The sequence below is a fragment of the Palaemon carinicauda genome, chromosome 20 (genome assembly GCF_036898095.1).
Source record: "Palaemon carinicauda isolate YSFRI2023 chromosome 20, ASM3689809v2, whole genome shotgun sequence".
Classification (NCBI taxonomy): Eukaryota; Metazoa; Arthropoda; class Malacostraca; order Decapoda; family Palaemonidae; genus Palaemon; species Palaemon carinicauda.
This window is the reverse complement of record NC_090744.1, coordinates 73,145,994-73,166,704: the sequence shown is the minus strand read 5'-3', so window position 1 is coordinate 73,166,704 and position 20,711 is coordinate 73,145,994. Positions and strand designations below refer to the sequence as shown.

The 20,711-nt window shown below is 38.4% G+C and overlaps 1 protein-coding gene across 1 annotated transcript in view; it reads left to right on the top strand.

Moving 5' to 3' along the window:
* Positions 1 to 20,711, top strand: part of LOC137659513 (solute carrier family 23 member 2-like) — a 122,090-nt gene that overhangs the window by 23,841 nt on the left and 77,538 nt on the right. The window contains 1 exon segment of the mRNA XM_068394389.1: positions 16,957 to 17,133. Coding sequence (XP_068250490.1) covers positions 16,966 to 17,133 — 168 coding nt within the window. The 5' untranslated portion in view covers positions 16,957 to 16,965.

The window sequence follows — 20,711 nt, the reverse complement described above, 5'->3', positions numbered from 1 at the left end:
ATGATCATATTGTTTTTAAGTCGTGCATTACGAGATATTAACTATTACGATAAAATAGTCTTTGCAAGTAAATTACGCCTAAAACATTTTTTCTTAATAACGATAGGATTCGTGTGTACTTGAATCTTACTACTACTACTACTACTACTACTAATAATAATAATAATAATAATAATAATAATAATAGTAGTAGTAGTAGTAGTAGTAGTAGTAGTTGTAGTAGTAGTAGTAGTAATAGGTAGTGTTGTTTGTTTGTTATAAAGATATTTATCAAAATGTCTTGCCCTTTCCTGTTAGTAAATTTTAAATAAGTAAGTTTGCGTTATTATTGTGATCAGTAGCAATTGAAAACGTTTCTGATAGAATTAGTGAACATCTTTTGCGTATTTTTTCATTATTTTTTTATGATCTAATTGCAGTTGCAGCTTCCTTGTTCTTTGGATTGATTTGATATTTTGTATTTTTAATGAGTTATTACTGCTGCTTGACTTCATAAACATCTAGATTTCTTTATTTCTATTTTTTTTTTTTAACGGTCTTCAATGCCAATGCATTCCCGCTGTCAACATTTCTTCATAAATGAGTATCCTTCACTTTATCTTCCTGTTGGTTGGTTTCGTTTTTGGTATCTTATAAGGTTTGATTTCAACTTATATATCTGCTTAATTTTCAAAATTTATAAAATCTCATATATAGGTGAATAAAATTATAAATTTAAGGTTCATATATAAACATATATATGTATATATATATATATATATATATATATATATATATATATATATATATATATATATATATATATATATATGTGTGTGTGTATATATATACAGTATATATATATATATATATATATATATATATATATATATATATATATATATATATATATATATAAATTTTTATATATATATATATATATATATATATATATATATACATATATATATATATATCAACAGTTCCTCCTTTACTTAAACCAGATGGCTCAGTCACTCACTGTCCAAAGGAAAAGGCAACCCTTTTGGCTGATGTTTTTGACAGTAAACAGAGTAATGAAAAACTTGAACTTCCTCATTCCTGTTTTCCTGAGGCTAAACTAACTAGTTTAGCTTTTCGATCTCGTGAGATTAAAGCTCTGTTGATGGACCTTGATGCTTATGGAGGTGTAGACCCAAATGGTATTTTTCCTTTGTTTTTTATAAAGACAGCAGATTTCTTAGCTCCAAAGTTATCTGTTATTTTGCGCAAGTTAGCAAGAAGAGGAGCTTTTAGCACTAGTTGGAGAATTGGTAATGTTACTCCTCTATGTAAATGTGTTTGTGGTAGCTCAAGTCCCACTGATTACCGCCCAATTTCCATAACTCCCATATTATCTAAAGTTTTTGAATGTCTTCTGGCAAAACGTCTTAATAGGTTTGCTGAAGGTAATCATCTACTCCCTAGTTTGCAATTTGGTTTTCGTAAAGGCCTTGGAGCATGTGATGCCCTTCTTACAATCTCCAATGCTGTACAGAAATCCCTTGATTGTGGTCGGGAAGTTCGTATGATTGGCCTTGATTTTAGTGCTGCCTTTGACCGTGTTAATCATGAGGCCCTTGTTTTCAAACTGAAACAGTTGGGAGTGGGTGGGTTGTTTCTTAGCATTATTATTGATTTTTTAAGTAATAGATCTCAAAGAGTTGTTGTTGATGGGCACCATAGTGATTATAGGAATGTGATATCCGGTGTTCCACAGGGTAGTGTTCTTGGCCCATTACTTTTCATACTATATACACATGACATGTGGTTTGGCCTAGAAAACAAGCTTGTTGCATATGCAGATGATGCTACTCTCTTTGCATCAATTCCATCCCCTGAATGTAGATCTAGGGTTGGTGAATCCCTTAATAGAGATTTAGCTAGAATTAGTGCATGGTGCAAATTATGGGGTATGAAGTTGAATCCTAACAAAACTCAAAGTATGATTGTAAGTAGGTCAAGGACGGTGGCTCCTCAACATCCGGATCTCAGTATTGATAATGTTTCTTTAAATATGTATGACTCTTTCAAAATTTTAGGTGTGATTCTCGACAGTAAATTTACTTTTGAGAAACATATAAGGTCTGTGTCTTCTTCAATTGCACAAAAAATAGGCTTATTGAGAAAGTCTTTCAAGATTTTCGGTGATCAATCTATTCTGAAGAAGTGTTTTAATTCTTTCATTCTACCTTGTTTTGAGTATTGTTCTCCTGTTTGGTCTTCAGCTGCTGATTCTCATCTTAATTTGTTGGACAGAAACTTACGGTCTATTAAATTTCTTATTCCTGATCTAGATATTAATCTCTGGCACCGTCGTTCAATTAGTTCATTATGCATGTTGCATAAGATTTTTCATAACTCTGACCATCCTTTACATTCAGATCTCCCTGGACAATTCTATCCTGTTCGTAATACTAGGCAGGCAGTTAATTCTAATAGCCAGGCCTTCTCCATCACGAGACTCAATACTACGCAGTACTCTAGAAGTTTTATTCCAGCTGTTACCAAGTTGTGGAATGATCTTCCTAATCGGGTGGTTGAATCAGTAGAACTTCAAAAGTTCAAAGTTGGAGCAAATGCTTTTTTGTTGACCAGGCGGACATGAGTCTTTTTATAGTTTATTTATGACATATTTGTTTTTGATGCTGTTAATAGTTTATATATGACGTCTGTTTTGACGTTGTTACTGTTTTTAGAATGATTTATTGTTAATTTGTTCTCTTCATTTATTTATTTCCTTTCCTCACTGGGCTATTTTTCCCTGTTGGAGCCCCTGGGCCTATAGCATCTTGCTTTTCCAACTAGGGTTGTAGCTTGGATAGTAAAAATAATAATAATATATATATATATATATATATATATATATATATATATATATATATATATATATATATACACATTTGTATAATTATACTGTATATTTATATGTATATATATATATATATATATATATATATATATATATATATATATATATATATATACACAATCAGCCGTTGCTATGATATTCTACTTTACATCAAAGGCCTCTTACATATATAAGCCATACTAATCTATTTATGATCTGTACCAACTGTGTGTCACACGATCGTACATAGTAACGACATTTCATTTTGTGTATATATTATGCTTGTATCTTCAGTCTCCCCTCGCACTGACAAGGACCTAAAATAACATGTCTGTTTTTTTTACCGTTAACTGTTAACTGGTGCGGTGTCGGTTGAATATGAAATTGCCTGTTATGCCTTTTGTGCCCTTATTGCATGGAGTTTATGTACACAAAAACGGATGTTCTGTAATAAAGTTACTACTTCGTGCCCTTTGGGTAAGCCCGGATCGTCACACTGGTGACCACGGAGTGACTCGCTTCTCAACCCCCCCCCCCCCCCCCCTTTCACCGTTACTATGATGCCCTCAAAGCATACCTTCTGCAGCAGTACTTGCCGTCCCCAGCAGCCTGTATACCAAAGCTTTTTCAGCTCTCTCAACAACAGTTGGGGGACCAAAGGGCTTCGCTTACCCTCGGGGAAATGACCAGTATCACTAACCTGCAACCTGCCGCGTACAGCTCTCCTTGTGAGGTGAACCTACTACGTGCCCTTTGGGTAAGCCGTTTACCCGAACCTGTACGCGCTGCCATACCCGATGTCGATAGTTTACCCATAAAGAACTTGATGACCAAAGCCAACACCATTATGGACAGCCACTTTACGACCTTCAAGACCTCCATCAACGCCTCCACTCCTGATGAAGAGGAAACCTATTCAACATCAACCAAAGCTGACGTGAATGCCGTAGGACACACATGCCTATGAATGCCGTAGGACACACACACCTATGAATGCTGTAGGACACACACGCCTATGAATGCCGTAGGACACACACGCCTATGAATGCCGTAGGACACGCCTATGAATGCTGTAGGACACGCATATGAATGCTGTAGGATACACACGCCTATGAATGCCATAGGACACAAACGCCTACCCCGGGACGAGCCGGAGCGGCAACAAAGCCACCCATCATCCACAGCTCACTCGCGCCCCAACCAACGACTTCTACAGCCACTCACTGCTGCCTATCGGCCTCAGTTTTGCTACTACCACTCCAGATTCCGAGCTGCCGCGAAGAAATGTACAGTATGTCATTTTTAGCGGGGGAGCCATGTACCAACCGTGTGTCACACGATCGTACATAGTAACGACATTTCATTTTGTGTATCGGTTGAACATGAAATTGCCTGTTATGTCTTTTGTGCCCTTTTTGCATGGAGTTTATATATATATATATATATATATATATATATATATATATATATATATATATATATATATATATATATATATATATATATATATATATATATATATATATATATATATATATATAAATGGATGTTCTGTAATAAAGTTACTCAGTTGCTTTCATTCTGCCTTTGAGTCACAACCTTCTCTCGGTTCGTCACAAGTCTTTCTATGCCAGTCTATACTCGCCAATATTCTTTGCTTGTCGATCCATCATCATCGCTTTCTTCACCTGAATCGTTTGCAATCTCTATTCCATATGTTATCTGTCGTAATCATTATATGCCATGCCCATGTCTATGGCTATTTCGTACATGTTAGATTTTTCTCTACTGTAGTTTGCTAACGTATCCTTGTCAATTTTTTTCTGTCCCCTAGTATTTGTACAGCAATTGTTTCACACACATTCATACATTGTAACTGTATTTTCTTTTCCATTGTATATCTCGCTCTGCACCTCACTGTTAACAGAACAGGTTTCAGCCTGTCTTTTCTTGAATTGATGAGTTTGAATTTTTATGACCTTCCACTGAAAGTCCTGTATACAAGCACACTTTGTGTTGAAATAAACTTAGCTGCATTCACCTCGCCTCTCAGTTACAACCTCATTGGTGACCAGGGGAATATTTGCTTGATCCTGCCTGCCCCTTACTGCTATTTGAAGATGCAGCTACCATAACCTGCCTCTTCAGTATCAGTGAAACTGATGCCCTTAGCCGCCGGAGAAGAGTTTGCCTGGATCCAGGCGGCTGAAGTCCAGTTTTGCAACAAGGGCGTGACTCAGTCAGGCATCAAAGCAGATTACGTTCTTGCAACAATTCCCGAAGAGGATTTCCCGGAAAACTCCGATTGGCTTTGCAAACAAGAGGACCCCAAATTAACGTCCAATGGCCTAAAAACAAATACCTCCTGGAGCAAAACTCGCCGTCGCCCACCGCCCTCATAGTAATTCTTTATCAGCTCTCTCATAATACTCATACTCATCCACACCTCTTCCACAACCTCGCTCCCCACATTAGCACACCCACAGATACCTACGCCTATCTCCTCATATTGTACCCAGAAGTCATCCACCCAGAACTTTCCCTAAAGCCAAAGGTCCCTGCCAAGCACAGTATTTATCAAGATAAAAGGGCCCCCAGTGTTCGTCAGATTCAGGCTTCTGACCGGATGGTTTGGCAGCCACCAAACAAATGTTCGCCAAAATGGAAGAAATGGGCCTCCAGCCCGTGGTCATCATCCTTATATATCATCCTGAAAACAGATGGCTCACTGGGTCCGTGTAGGGGTTACAGGAGTTTTAACCTGCAGATAGAACCAGACCACTACATCCCCGACGTGACCTCCTACTTGCACAATACCTACTGAAGGGGTATTATCAGGTGCCTATGAACCGAGAAGACATCCCCAACACTGCCATCAACACCCCTTTTGGTACATACACCCTTAATTACTCCTGTTTCGGCCTTTGTAACGCTGGGGCCACTGTTCAACATCTCATGGATTGCATCTTAGGGAACCTCCCTACATGTGTATGCAACGTAAGCAACATACTTGTGTTTTCTTCCAACAAGGAGGAACACCTCCGTAACCTACGCATCATGCTGAACAGTATTGTAGTCCGGTCCAACAAGTATACCTTTGGCGCCAATGAAATATTGTTTTTAGGGCACCTCATCACTCCTGAAGGAGTCCACCCCCTTCCTGACAAGGTGGCAGCCGCTCAGAGCGTCCACACGCTCTCAACCGTCAAAGCACTACAAATATTCTTGGACATGATAAACTATTATCACCGTTTCCTCCCAGTTATCACTACTACTCTTGCCCCCCCCCCCTCCCCCAACCCCCCCAAGGCCTTAATCCACGGCAAGCCAAAAGACCTGAAGTAGGATCTCCTTCAAGAACCGGCATTCTGCAACGCTAAGAATGTCCTATCAACCGCTGCTGCTTTCACCTTTTCTGCACCTCATGCATCTCTCCTTCCCTCCACCAATGCCAGCGACGTCACTATTGATACAGTACTCAAGCAGGTTGTCAATGGCTTGCCCAGCCCATTGGCCATCTTCAGTAGAAAACTATCCGAGGCAAAATGCAATTATTTTACTTGCTGGCAGTGCACTTAGCTGTCTGTCACTTTCGCCACTTATTGGAAGGTACGTCCTTCCTTATTCGTATGGACCACATGCCTCTTGCGTACGTCTTCACTCCACAGTCCGACGCCTGGTCCTCCCGTCAACGCTGACATCACTCTGCCATGACTGAATGAAACTGCTCCCTTCAATACGGCTGTGGGAAAATGAATCCTGTTGCTGATACCCTGTCAAGAAACACATTGGCCGCCAATCGTCTTGGACTGGATGACAATGCCTTGGCATAAGCCCAAAGAAAAGATCCAGAGTTCTAATCATGTAGGAAGTTCTGCACATCCCTCCATTGGGAAGACGTCCCTTTCAATGGATCCAATGCCACTCTCCTCTGTGATGTCAATACAGGTAGACCTAGACCTTGGATACCTGCTCCCATGTGCCGCCAGGTGTTTGATCTCATTCATGGCCTACCACATCCCTTGCACTGAACTACTGTACAGCTACTGAAGATGAAGTTCATTTAGCATGGCATTACCAAGGACACTAAGGATTAGGTCTGTGCCTGTACTTCATGCCAATCTTCAGAAGTAGATAAGCAAAGGGATTCAGGAGTGGGCATCTTTTCTCAACCTGAGTGTTGCTTTGTTCACATGCACATTGATGTACTTGGGCCCCTACCCACATCACAAGGACATGGTTGCTTGTTTACTGTCATCGACCGCTCTACACGTTGGCCTGAGGCCATTCGCATGGAAAATGCAGTATGTGCTTCATGTATATCTCCCTAACTCTCAGTATGAATAGCAAGATTTGGTATTCCTGAGCATATTACCTCTGACAGGGGTACCACTTTCACCTCTATATTTTGGACATCATTAGAAAATCCCCTAGGAATCACCCCACATTAGACAATCGCCTACAACCCTGCTGCCAACGGAATAGTTGAAAGTTTTCATCGTTCCCCCAAAGCAGCTTTGATGTCCCACTGCTAGGACTCCAACTGGCTTACCAAACTTTCCTGGGTCCTCTTGGGACTAAGGACCACTCCTAAAGATGCCTTGGATGTCTCAGCAGCTGAAATGATATATGGCGACCCGTTGGTCGTCCCTGTTGAATTTTTTTTCAGTCTGCAACCTCCTCTTACAATCTCCATCGCCTATGTCACATTGCATGAAAATTTACTACATGCCGCCAGACTTACAAGCCCCCAGCTAAGCAACACATACCGACAGATCAGCACTCTGCAACGCACGTTTTCCTACACAATGACATTAGCAAACCACCTCTATAACCCCTTACACAGGTTCTTTCCTCGTGATCCATTATACGCCGAAAGCATTCTTTATTAACATGCGTAGCAAAGAAGACTGGGTCTTCATTGATTGCCTAAAACATGCATATCTCCTGCCAGATGGCCCACCTACAGTACACCTCTCAAGATTAGGGTTCCCTAATTCACTTGCATGTCATTCTTAGGGTGGGAGCCATGTACCGCACGCCATTCACACATACTAGTACACTGTAATGGTATTTTCTTTGTTATTGTATGTCTCGCTCTACACCTTACAGTTAACAGAACCAGTTTTATCCTGTTTTTTTCATGAAGTGGTGTGTTTGAATTTTTTACCTTCTTACCCTGAAAGTCTTTTATGTAAGCCCGCTATCTGTTAAAATAAAGTAAGTTGCATTCACCTTGCCTCTGAGTTATAACATAATCGTGCGCTCGCACATGTTATTCCCATGACTATTCTTTCCATATCTTTCTGAGTTGTAACCAGCTTATGTTCTAACACTTTAGTAAGGGTCTAAGTTTCCGAGGCAAAAGGTAATACCAGCAGGACATCGATGGCCACTGACATACCAATCATGTCTTCATCACAGGCATCACCCCGATTGACACTGACACTGAGAACACCGAGGGAGAAGTAGCCTTAGCTATCAGTTCCCTCAAGAAAGTCATAGAGAGCCTACCTGTAAAACCAAAGGAGGTCCTGCACAGAAACGAGAGAAGAGCTTCCAACTTTTCATCATGTGATTGAATACTTTTCTTTCTAAATAAACTGGCATTTCACCTTTCATGTTTCTCATTTTGTGTTAGAAAAGCACTCCACTCTATGCTGATGCTTCTTTTAAATTCATTTGTAACCCTCATTGAGCCTTATTCATTTCCAATCCTACATTTCCATTTTTTCTATTCAAATCTTCTATCATCTTTTGTAATCCCTTCCATGATTCACTAAAGTAAACTATGTCATCTGCAGTTCTTAATTTTTTAAAATATTCCCTTTGATGTTAATTCCTATATTTTCCCTACCTAGATTCTTAAAAACTTATTCTAGGCAAGGTGTGAATAATTGAGGAGATGGGGTCTCCCTGTCTAACTCGGAATTTCTCACTATAGTTTTGTAGTTTTAGGATTGCTGTACTACCTGTTTATCAGTCGTCAAGTGTTCCTTGTCTCTGAAGGACTTTCATTACTTCTGAAGTTTTAACATAATCAAAATCATTTTTATAATTTATAAATGCCATATATAGTCATTTGTTCTACGCAATTGATTTTTCCATTAGATTGTTAATTACATGGATATGGTCAGTTGTTGAATACCCGCTTCTAAAGCCAGCCTGCTTGATTGAAGTCTACTTGTCTTTTTTAGGCCTAATATGAACTTTGTGAGTATTTCATATATAACTCAGATTAAACTTATTGGGAATTAATTTTAAGGTCTTTTGTGTGCCTCTTTTTGTGAACTAGAATAATGATAAAGTTTTTTCCAAGCTGTAGGTATAGCATATTTTTACCGACATTTTGTGTAAAGTTCAGTGAGTTCTACTACTATGAAATCTCCCCCATCTATTTTTACATCAATTGTTAGGCCATCATCTCCTGCTGCTTTCCCTCTTTATATGTCTTTTGGTGACTTTTTCACTTCTCCTAAGGTTAGCGTTAGTTTCAGCTCAGGTGTTTCATTATTTCTATTGTGAAAGTAATTTCTTATATCAATATTCTGTTAAGTTATATAGAAAACTTCTGTATTCTTTATAATTTCATCTCATCTGTTTATAATCTTTCCATTTTAATCCCTTGAAGGAGTGATCAGTTGGCACCCTGTTCCAAGTCTTCTGTTCACTAACTAAATGCTGCTTCCTTTCTTTAGCGTTCTCTCAATTTTGGCCTATTTGTGTTTACAAATGTCTTATTTTTAGTTTGTTTATTGATTGGGATAGTTCTGCTAATTCTATTACATCTCTTTTATATTTTTTGTATTATTTTTTTTATTATTTTTTCTTGATCTTGTTTAGGAACTTTTCTACCTATCTTATGTGCTGAATCTAATACAAATTTTATGAAATTACTGTTCCTTTTATCTTTATTTACTTCCATTACGTCATGTAGCCAAGCATACCTATTTTGTATTGCTAAACGAATCTCATCAGATTTTTGTCTTATTACAAGTGTTTACTTCCTTTTTTTTTTAAATTCGTTAATCTCTTTCTTCCATTAGATCTAAAAAAAATTACTTCTAACCATTCTATGGTCGCTTGACTTTACCTTGTTTAACACTGTTATATCTTTAAGGAAATTAACTCTTTCACTGAGAATAAAATCTATTTCACTTTTTGTTTCTTCATTTGGGCTTCTCCGTGCCCATTTTCTAATCTCAACATATACAAACCTGAGTCGTTTGATCAAATAAACATATTTCATAAACTTGACATTTACAATACACATCATTTCTGACAAACAAGAAAAATAAAGTATTATTATAGAATTACACTGAAAAAAATTTACTAATAAAAAACTTAATAATGCATAGAAAAACTCCCGTTTTCTTCGAAAATGACCTTCATTTCCGTCGTAAAAAATAGTTAATGAGATATAACCTTTCTATATTCTAACCTTATCTTTTCTATATATATTATTCTTTGGGACACATAATAAATCCACGAATAATTGTACAAAATATGTGGATCCTCTTTCCCTGAAATATTTATTACACTATTTTGTTTACATTTTTGTAGTCAGATGTATCTGCTCCCATTTCTGAGTTTGTGCATAACTTTTTGCGCCATTACGAGTTTATACTTGTGCACCCAAGCCCTCCTACTTGTTGCTCAGTTATGAGTTTATACTTCCTTCGTACCAACGTCCTTCCTCTATCATATGACGAAGTCTACCATATTTGGGCATGTATGTATGCTGGAATGTGACGTAGGCAGTTCTGTAACACACCCTGTTTTCTTAGCACAAGTTTTCAGCTCCTTTGAGATGTGTTACGTGTCGGGTGTGCATTATGGAGCCCAAAGTAACAAAATTTAATGACTACTTTTTTGGCTATTTCAAGGTGATTATCATGGTACTCCCTGTCTAGTGAATAATTTTTAAAAGCTCATTAAGTTATCCCTCAAAAGTTAAAGTGTCCCAAGGGTAATTTCAGGGAAGACCAGCACATTTTCGCATCTGTAAAGACTGCCAAGGAAAATAACAGACGCAAGTGTCAATCATAAGGTAAAGAATTATTTGTGATGTACTTTATCATGATGTGAGGATTTATTTGTGATTTACTTTATCATTACGTAAGGATTTATTTGTGATCTACTTTTAGTTTATGACCTGGGGAGGGAGTTCCGGGGGGCTTAACCCCGTACAGGTCTGTGACTTAGGATGGTTTGCAACCTGGGAAGGAGAGTCCGCAGACCCCGGTTAGGTCTGTGTCCTTGGATGTTTTGTGACCTTAGAAGGGCGGTCCAGAGGCTTTGCCAAATCCCCTTACTTATGTTAGGACAGTTTTTAAGCTTCTGTGGTCTTTTAAAAATCTTGAAAGACTCTAGTAATCCCATTTTGTTCTGTTCTCGCAAACCCAAAGTCCTAGGTTCCCACTTGTGTCCGTTCGGAAGGTGGGGTTCCATAACGGTAGAACGGTTTATTTGCAGTGGAAATAAAGGTCAAATTCGTTGAAAGCACATTATTTACTGTAGGAAGAGTTGTTTTTCGTATCAGAAATGTTGTCCTGTGTTGTTCTATAATTTGACCAAAAATAAAATATCTATTCCTCAGGTGAGACTCTCTCTCTCTCTCTCTCTCTCTCTCTCTCTCTCTCTCTCTCTCTCTCTCTCTCTCTCTCTCTGTCCTCGAACAAATACACCATTATATTTGTATTGCGACCAATTATCCTTTGTTCTAGGTAGAAATTTGCCTCTTATTTTATGACATTTACTAGTTCCTCATCCATAAATAATTCATATAAATCCCATTCATTAGAATCAAGGGGTAGACTAAATTCATCAGTGATTCCTAGTTCAGCCTGAATATCATATCTGGTCGGAATAAATCCTTCACCATTTGTCCAGTTACTAGAATCCAAAATGGAGCACCAATATCTATTTCCACTATCACCTTCGCTAGAGCTACAGAAATGAGATCCAACTACAACGACTCCTTTTACCCAGCCTGCCTCTTCTAAAACCTACTGTGCTTAGTTTGGTTTCATTTATGTCACTGTATAATGAAATATTGCTATCATCACTCTCACTTCCACCTTCTAACACATAATCCTTATCATGATCATCATGTAAAAAGTGTTCATTGATATATTTTCTATTCTGAACATTTCTATGATCAATCAAGTTTTGTTCATTATCACTAAATCCATCAGAAATGCTGATCACAAACAGTACTTTCTTCTTCCAACATGTAATGTATTTCAACTCACTAAGTCCTTACTTGTATGACGTCACATTCGCTGAGGCGTCTGCTTTAAGACCAGTCAACTATATACAAAGAAGTGGTGTGTCCTAATCCATATGGAACAAAACATATGAGGTGACTGACCTTTTCCCTGAATCCCTATACCATTATTGTCACACGTATCCAAGATTTATTGTTGCCGATTTGTAGATTGGATTATGTTGTTACCAAAAAAATCGACTCTCCCTCGTGATTCATACAGAAGTCCGCTTCATCAGTAGTAGACTCCCCTGCTATCAACAAGGTGGCTATATGCACGTCTACTGATGTTAGCCATAGCGTAAAGATTAACCTTATATACCATAGAAATTTATTTTATTTTTAGATATTCTTAAGAATGAAAGAAAACTCGAAATTTTGTATAAATACTTGAATATAGAAAATGCATAGAGGAAAATTTAGAATCATTGCTTGAAAAATACCAAAATCAAGCATTTTTAAGCTACTTGAAATAGAGCATGTTGACAACTAAAAGAGTCGAAAGAATTGGAAATTTAAGAAAAAAATGTGATTTGAGGTAAAAGCATTTTTAGAATATCTTTCACTTACCCTCATTGATATAGCTACAAGGCTCCCGAGTCCCTCTCTTGCTAAAAAGATATTATCTTCTTTTATATTGAGCTAAATCGAATGATAATACCTTATGGGGGATTTATAGTTTCCAACAACTCATTGTTAGCAGGTTTAGTAATATATGCCCAGGATGCCCTTTTCATTAGATTTGAAATGTAAACTTTAATAATGACTGTGTACGTCTTTTTTCAACTTTTTCCCTTGTTTTATAATATAGATTTTCTGCAAAATTTTCAATATGTAGCATATGCTAATCCTCCACCTTTCATCACTTAGTACACAAATGCTACTGTCGTTATACCTCTTTTATCTATATTTACATTTTTAGTCATTCACCTAACCGTGCATGTAAACTTCGGGCGATTCACATCTACACCTCACAACCATGTTGACATCAAGATTTTGTTTCCCAAAATCTTATTCAGCCATTATGCCACAATCAGTGCACACAAGTATGCTCACCAGATATTTTTTTTTTTTTTTTTTTTTTTTATACGAGATTATTTCATCGTCATTAATTTCCCCACATGAACCCTGATATAATTTCCTATGATCTTATTTCTGTGCTCTTCTTTTATATTTTCATCTTGTTGAACATTATTTTCATTCAATTAAGGAGACCAATCTTCATTTTCAGATAATATCAAAGAGAAATCAACTTCACTGGGCATCTCATCTAGAATTCCACGTGTTTGCACAATGTTTATCTTCTAAAAAAGAAATTTTCAGGTATATGAAACATTTTACCTGGTCCTGGGAGTGTTTTGAATGTTTCATGATCAGATAATTCCAATACACTTTACTTGTTTTACTTGTTTTGGGTTTAAATCCAACCCTCCACTGAAGTCGAGTGAACTACTTCTCGGGCAGGTCCATATTAATCATCAAACGAAACATTTTCATTATAACTTATACAATTCTTTGATTTTAGCATCTTCCAAATCATATGATCTTGTGAAAAGTAATGTCTTTAGTTTCGTCTTAAATTCAATTGCTCCCTTTAGGTCCTTCATTTCAGTTGGCAGTTTATTATAATGTCTAGGCGCACAGTAGCTAAAAGCCCTTTCACCAAATTTACTATTTGTTCTTGGTTCAGATAGCCTATGTTTGTCACTCATGTGTCTTATGTTAACATTTGTTTCTAGTTCTAGTTTGTTCAGGCATTATTTTAGATATTTTGGTTCATTTTGGTTCAGTATCTTAAACGTTAGTAAGAGTAGCTTGTATTCAATTCTCGCTTTTACTGGCAGCCAGTGTAATTTAATTAGTGCAGGGGTAACTCTTTCCCTTTTGTGTAGTCCTTTTATTAATCTAGCGGCTCTGTTTTGCACTCTCTGAATTTTCTTCAGCTGATAATTTGGTAAGCCATAGAACAGTGAGTTGCAGTAATCAATTCTTGAAAATATGTGGTGATTAATGAGTATGGCCAGAGATTTTTCATCTAAGTATTTACTAATAAATGCTATGTTTCTAATATGATAGTTACAATTTCTTACCATATTATTTATATGTTCATTCATTGTCAGTCTATCATCCATGATTACTCCAAGATTTCTGACAGATTTCTTTAGGTCAATGATCGTTTGACCTATTTCAATTCTTTGGAAGCATTCGATTCTTTTTATATCTTTTTCATTTCCAAAAATAATACATTCACTTTTATCTTCATTGAGCTTGAGCTTTTTTGTTAACATCCAAGCCTTAATGTCATTCATTATTTCATGTATCTTTCTTTTAGCTTCATCAACTGATTCTATTGGGAAATAGAAATGTGTATCATCAGCGTATATTTTAAATTTAACTCTGTGAGTTTCAAGTATATTTGCCAGTTCAATCGTGTAAATTTCAAACAGGAGAGGACCTAGTACATTGCCTTGAGGCTCCCCTTTGGTTAGTTTTCTTGTCTCAGATTCAACATTTGATATTACTACTTTAACTTTGCGGTTTTCAAGATAACTCACAAACCAGTCATATGCTCGTTCTACGATGCCCACAGCTTTAAGGTCTTCCATCAGATATGTATGCTCTACAGTATCAAATGCTGTACTTAGATCAAGCATCACAAGAATGCAACACTTACCATTGTTATAATTTCTGTTATGTCATTTTTAATCGCTAACACTCTTGTTTCTGTGGAGTAATTTTCTCTGTATGCAGATTGATCATCAGGTATGGCATTAGATTTTTTCAGATGTTTCCAGGTTTGTTCGAGTACAGCAGTTTCAATAATTTTCGAAAAATATGACAGATTTGATATTGGCCTATATGAACTTAAATTGTCTGCATCACATTTTCCTTTATACACAGGCTTGATACATGCAACTTTCTCACAATCAGGGAAAACTGCCTGTGTTAGACTCATATTTACCATGTTTCGGTAAGTCTCTTGTAGTCTGGTGAAATTTTCTGCATCTTTTACATCGTTAATTGGAAATGGGTCATTTCCGCAGTACGTTTTTTTTTACTTTCTTTATGCTTCTCATATAATCACTCTAACTTAACTCTGAATACCCTTAGCGTACTTACACCTGTTGCTGATGTATTCCTTCGTTCTGTTGTGCCGATGTTGTGAAAACTAGAGCAGATTTGATTTATTTTTTCTTCAAAATAATCAATAAAATCATCTGCTAGGCATTTAGGATCACTAGTTATGTCAGGCAATGGATCTGTTGAGCCTTCACTCACTACTTTTGAGTAAAAGGCTTTCACTAGTTCTATAATAAAGTATAAAAGCACAAAAATTGCTTAGAATGTCCAAAAGTAGCGTAAATTAGCCAGCCACCCAGAAAACCACTCATCACAATATTTCTTGTACAATATGATTACAAGCACTAACATCACGAAGTTGGCTAAAGCAGCTAATAAGCCCTCCTACGCTACTCCCGTGTTACCGATGCCTTATGTGTTGTACAGGAGATTATAATATATATATATATATATATATATATATATATATATATATATATATATATATATATATATATAGGTAAATTGAAGAATTTTCTCATAAGGTAACAATATCAGTGGTCACTGTGGCCAATATCTAGAAGTCCAGGATATATGCCTAAACAAATTAAGTTTTTTACCATATAAAGAATCTTCAAAATGGCATGAACTTTTGTATGGCAATGAAACAGAAATTATACAATTAAAATATGATGAAATCTGAAATTATCTGTGTGCGACAAAAAATGGCTATTTTCAAGGCTACTCTTAACGAAAATCCAAAAGCAGCCATTTTTTCTTAGATTCCGCATCAAAATTGAATGTAAGAGTGTAAAAAAAGAAGACTGTGACCTTAAAGAGTAAATTGGGTTATTTACTTAGTGAACGTCGTTCAAGAAAGAGAAATCTTTATATCTTAAAGGAACTTCTCCTGGAGGCGAATTCTCCTTCCAAGCAATAAGGGCTCCTCCTCCTCCTCCTCGTTCTCTTCATCTTCCTATTCTTTGCACTCTCTTGTCATCATCATACCAACCACTACTCTCTTCAAAGGCAAAGTGCGAGATACTTTGTCAATTATTTCTGCATTTTATCAAGGATCATTAATTTTATCAATTTATGATTTTAGGATTTATAAATTGTTTAATGAAAAAATTAGCGTATCTATGTAGTTAAAACATTGTGGAATGTTTCGAATGAATTTCCATTATATTCGTGAGAAAAGTTGTTTAATACAAGCATTTTAGGAATTGAGCTTACTCCACTCATAAACTGAAGTTCTATTTTATGTATATATATATATATATATATATATATATATATATATATATATATATATATATATATATATATATATATATATATATATATATATATATGTATATATATATATATATATATATATATATATATATATATATATATATATATGTGTGTGTGTGTGTGTATATATATATATATATATATATATATATATATATATATATATATATATATATATATATATATATATATATACTGTATATATATATATATATATATATATATATATATATATATATATATATATATATATATTTTGCTCATTAATGCTAAAAACCGTTATATTACCGATAAATAAGATTAACCAACGAATTTGCCAAAGCTTGCATAAAACTTAAGGAATATACTGTATTACAAAATATGTTTACATGAAAATCATAAGAAATTTGAACATTTTGATATATTATACTTTACCTCAAAATCGGCTAAAAGTAAACTCTTCTAACTCTGTTTCCCATAGGCCTAAAAGATGAACAGCAGCGAGGATTCTGCAATTAGCTATGTGGAGGAAGACGGGAACGAGGTCATCGAACTCCCTCCTCAAGAAGATGATGCCAAAATGTCACCGGAAGATAAATTTCTCTACGGATTGAACGATGTCCCTGATTGGTCTACGTCTTTCCTAGTTGGATTTCAGGTGATTTCATTAATATCACCCATATATAATAAAGAAAAAGTGTCTAGCTATATATATATATATATATATATATATATATATATATATATATATATATATATATATATATATATATATATATATATATATATAAACTCACGCTGAGTGTCATCCACTTGGAAACGACAGTCTCCAACAAATTGCCCAAAACTACCGTATGGCAGTTATGAGTGGGAAGTGCTGAATCTATGCTAGATTTTCTCAGCTAGTAAATTCAGCGTCTTTTCCTCCTTCCCCTGTTTCGTTTGCAATCTCCAGTAACCCATCCTGTTATCCATCTTGTCGATTTCATACTATGTCATTCTAATCATATATCCTACCCACATATTTTTTTTTTTTTTTTTTTTTTTTAAATTATCCTCTGCTTTAGTTTGTTCTCGTCTCCAAGTTGCACTCTCGGTGTTAGTCCCGTCTCTATTATTTTCCAGAACTGTTTGAGTTATAATTAGCTTGTGTTCTAGGGCTCAAAGATTATACTTACTATGACCATTTGTTTAAATATTTTTCTTTTCAGAGAAAGTGGTATTTTACATTACAAAGACTTTTTTTGTTAACCAAAATCTCTCCAATCCATGCTTAATTTTCTTTTACTTTTGGTCTTATGTCTTGGCGAAACATTTACTGTGTACCAACCGTGTGTCACACAATTGTACATAATTCCTATTGTATATATTATGCTTGTATCTGCGCTCTTCCCTCGCACTAAAAAGAACCTGAATGATCATGTCTCCGGTTTTCCTCTGAACTTTGTCTGTCTCTCAAACATGCCATGTCCTGTTGCCTTGCCGTTTTGTATATAAAGGAGAGTGTTCTATAACAATATAGCTCAGTCGTTTCCAATCTGCCTTTGATTTCACAACTCCTCTCTCGGCCCGTCACATTGGTGACCCCGGAAGTCGACTCGCTCCCACCGCCTTCCACCACACCCCCTAGCCCCTTCATCGTTGGTACTATGGCGGACTCTACGGCAGTTGGTGCTGCTGCCGCTCCATTCAAACTTTCATCGTTTGCCAGCGGAGAGGCGTTTGCTTGGTTTCAGCGCGCAGAAGTCCAGTTTCGTATCAGGGGCGTGACTCGCTCAACCACCAAAGCGGATTATGTTCTCGCGGCGATACCCGAGGACACCTTCCCAGAAATATCCGACTGGCTTTGTGAACAAGGAGACACCCCAATAGCGTATGACGACCTCAAATCATACCTTCTGCAGCAGTACTCGCCGTCGCCAGCCGCCCGTATAGCAAAGCTTTTTCAGCTCTCGCAACAACCGTTGGGGGACCAAAGGGCTTCGCTTGCCCTCAGGGAAATGACCAGTATCGCTCGCCTTCAACCTGCCGCAGACGGCTCTCCTCGTGAGGTGAACCTACTCCGTGCCCTTTGGATACGCCGTTTACCTGAACCTGTGCGCGCTGCCATACCCGATGTCGATAGTTTACCCATAAAGGACTTGATGACCAAAGCCGACGCCCTTATGGACAGCCACTTCAAGACCTCCATCAACGCCTCCACCCCTGACGACGAGGATGCCTATTCAACGTCAACCGAAGCTGACTGAACGCTGTAGGACATACACGCCTACCCCGTGACGTGCCGAAGCGGCAACAAAGCCGCCCACCACCCACCAATCGCTCGCGCCCCAACGAACGACTTCTACAGCCACTTACTACCTCCCATCCGCTGCAGTTTTGCTACTATCACTTCAGATTCGGGGCAACCGCGAAGAAATGTGCCAAAGATTGTCAGTGGCCAAAAAACGAGTAAGTAGGCCATCGCTTGTGGCGGTGGCCTCCCATGTTTCTAATCTTTTCTTTTTACAGGATGCAGGAACGGGCGTGCGATTTTTGGTAGACACGGGTGCTTGTCGTTCTCTTTTGCCAAGGAAACTCTTCAAGGCACAACGTAGTCTGTCTACATCTGCCGACGTCCGCTTGGTAGGTGCCAACGGATCTGCGATACCCACCTACGGTTACGAGAGCCTCACATTATCGTTCGGAAACGGTAAATTCAATTGGAAGTTTCTCGTTGCTGACGTCACAATGCCAATCCTCGATGCGGATTTCCTCTCTCATTTCAACCTTCTGGTCGATGTCGCCCACCGACGACTGGTCAACGCAGACTCGTACTTGTCGACACCTCTTCAACCCGCCCCCTCTAACCTCGCTCTCCACATCAGCGCACCCACGGATGCCTACGCCCACCTCCTCACGTCGTACCCGGAAGTTTTCCGTCCAGAACTTCGCCAAACGCCCACGGTTCCTGCCAAGCACGGTATTTATCACCATATCACCATACGACGGGACCCCCAGTCTTCGCAAAATTCCGACGTCTGGCACCGGAACGATTGGCAGCCGCCAAACAGACGTTCGCCGAAATGGAGAAAATGGGCCTTTGCCAAAAGGCCTCCAGCCCATAGTCGTCACCCTTACACATCGTTCTGAAGAAAGACGGCTCCCTCCGTCCGTGCGGGGATTACAGGCGCCTGAACATGCAAACAGAACCGGATCACTACCCCCTCCCAAACATTGCCGATGTAACCTCCTACCTGCACAAAGCAAAGGTTTTCTCTACGCTCGACCTCCTGAAGGGGTATTATCAGGTGCCTATGAACCCAGAAGACATCCCCAAGACCGCCATCACCACTCCGTTTGGCACATACACCTTCAATTACTCCTGTTTTGGCCTTCGTAATGCTGGGGCAACGTTTCAACGTCTCATGGATGGCATCTTAGGGGACCTCCCTTTCTGTGTATGTTATGTGGACGACATACTTGTGTTCTCCTCCTCGAAAGAGGAACACCTCCGTCACCTGCGCATCGTGCTCGACCGCCTGCAACAAAACGGCCTTGTAGTCCGGTACGACAAGTGTACCTTTGGCGCCAACGAAGTGTCGTTCTTAGGGCACCGTATCACTCCTGAAGGAGTCCATCCCCTCCCTGAGAAGGTAGCAGCCGTTCAGAATTTCCCAACGCCCTCGACCGTCAAAGCTCTGCAGGAATTCTTGGGCATGATCAACTATTATCACTGTTTTCTGCCAGCCATTGCCGCCACTCTTTCTCCCCTCTACGCCTCCCTCAAGGGCAAGCCAAAGGACCTGAAGTGGGGTCCCCTTCAAGAAGCAGCCTTCTGCAATGCAAAGAAGGCCCTATCAACTGCTGCGGCTCTCACTTTTCCTATCCCACACGCCCCTCTCCTTCTCTCCACTGATGCCAGCGACGTCGCTATTGGTGCAGTACTCGAGCAGGTGGTCAAAGGCTCGCCCCGCCCATTGGCCTTCTTCAGCAGAAAACTGTCCAAGGCAGAATCGGGTTATTCTACCTTCGATCGAGAATTGCTGGCGGTGCACTTGGCTGTCCGTCACTTTCGCCATTTCTTAGAAGGTACGCCCTTCGTCATTCGCACAGACCACATGCCTCTGGTGCACGCCTTCACTCGACAGTCTGACGCCTGGTCCGCCCGTCAACGCCGACATCTCTCCGCCGTGGCTGAATACAATTGCACCCTCCAATACGTCCCTGGGAAAATGAATCCCGTTGCCGATGCCC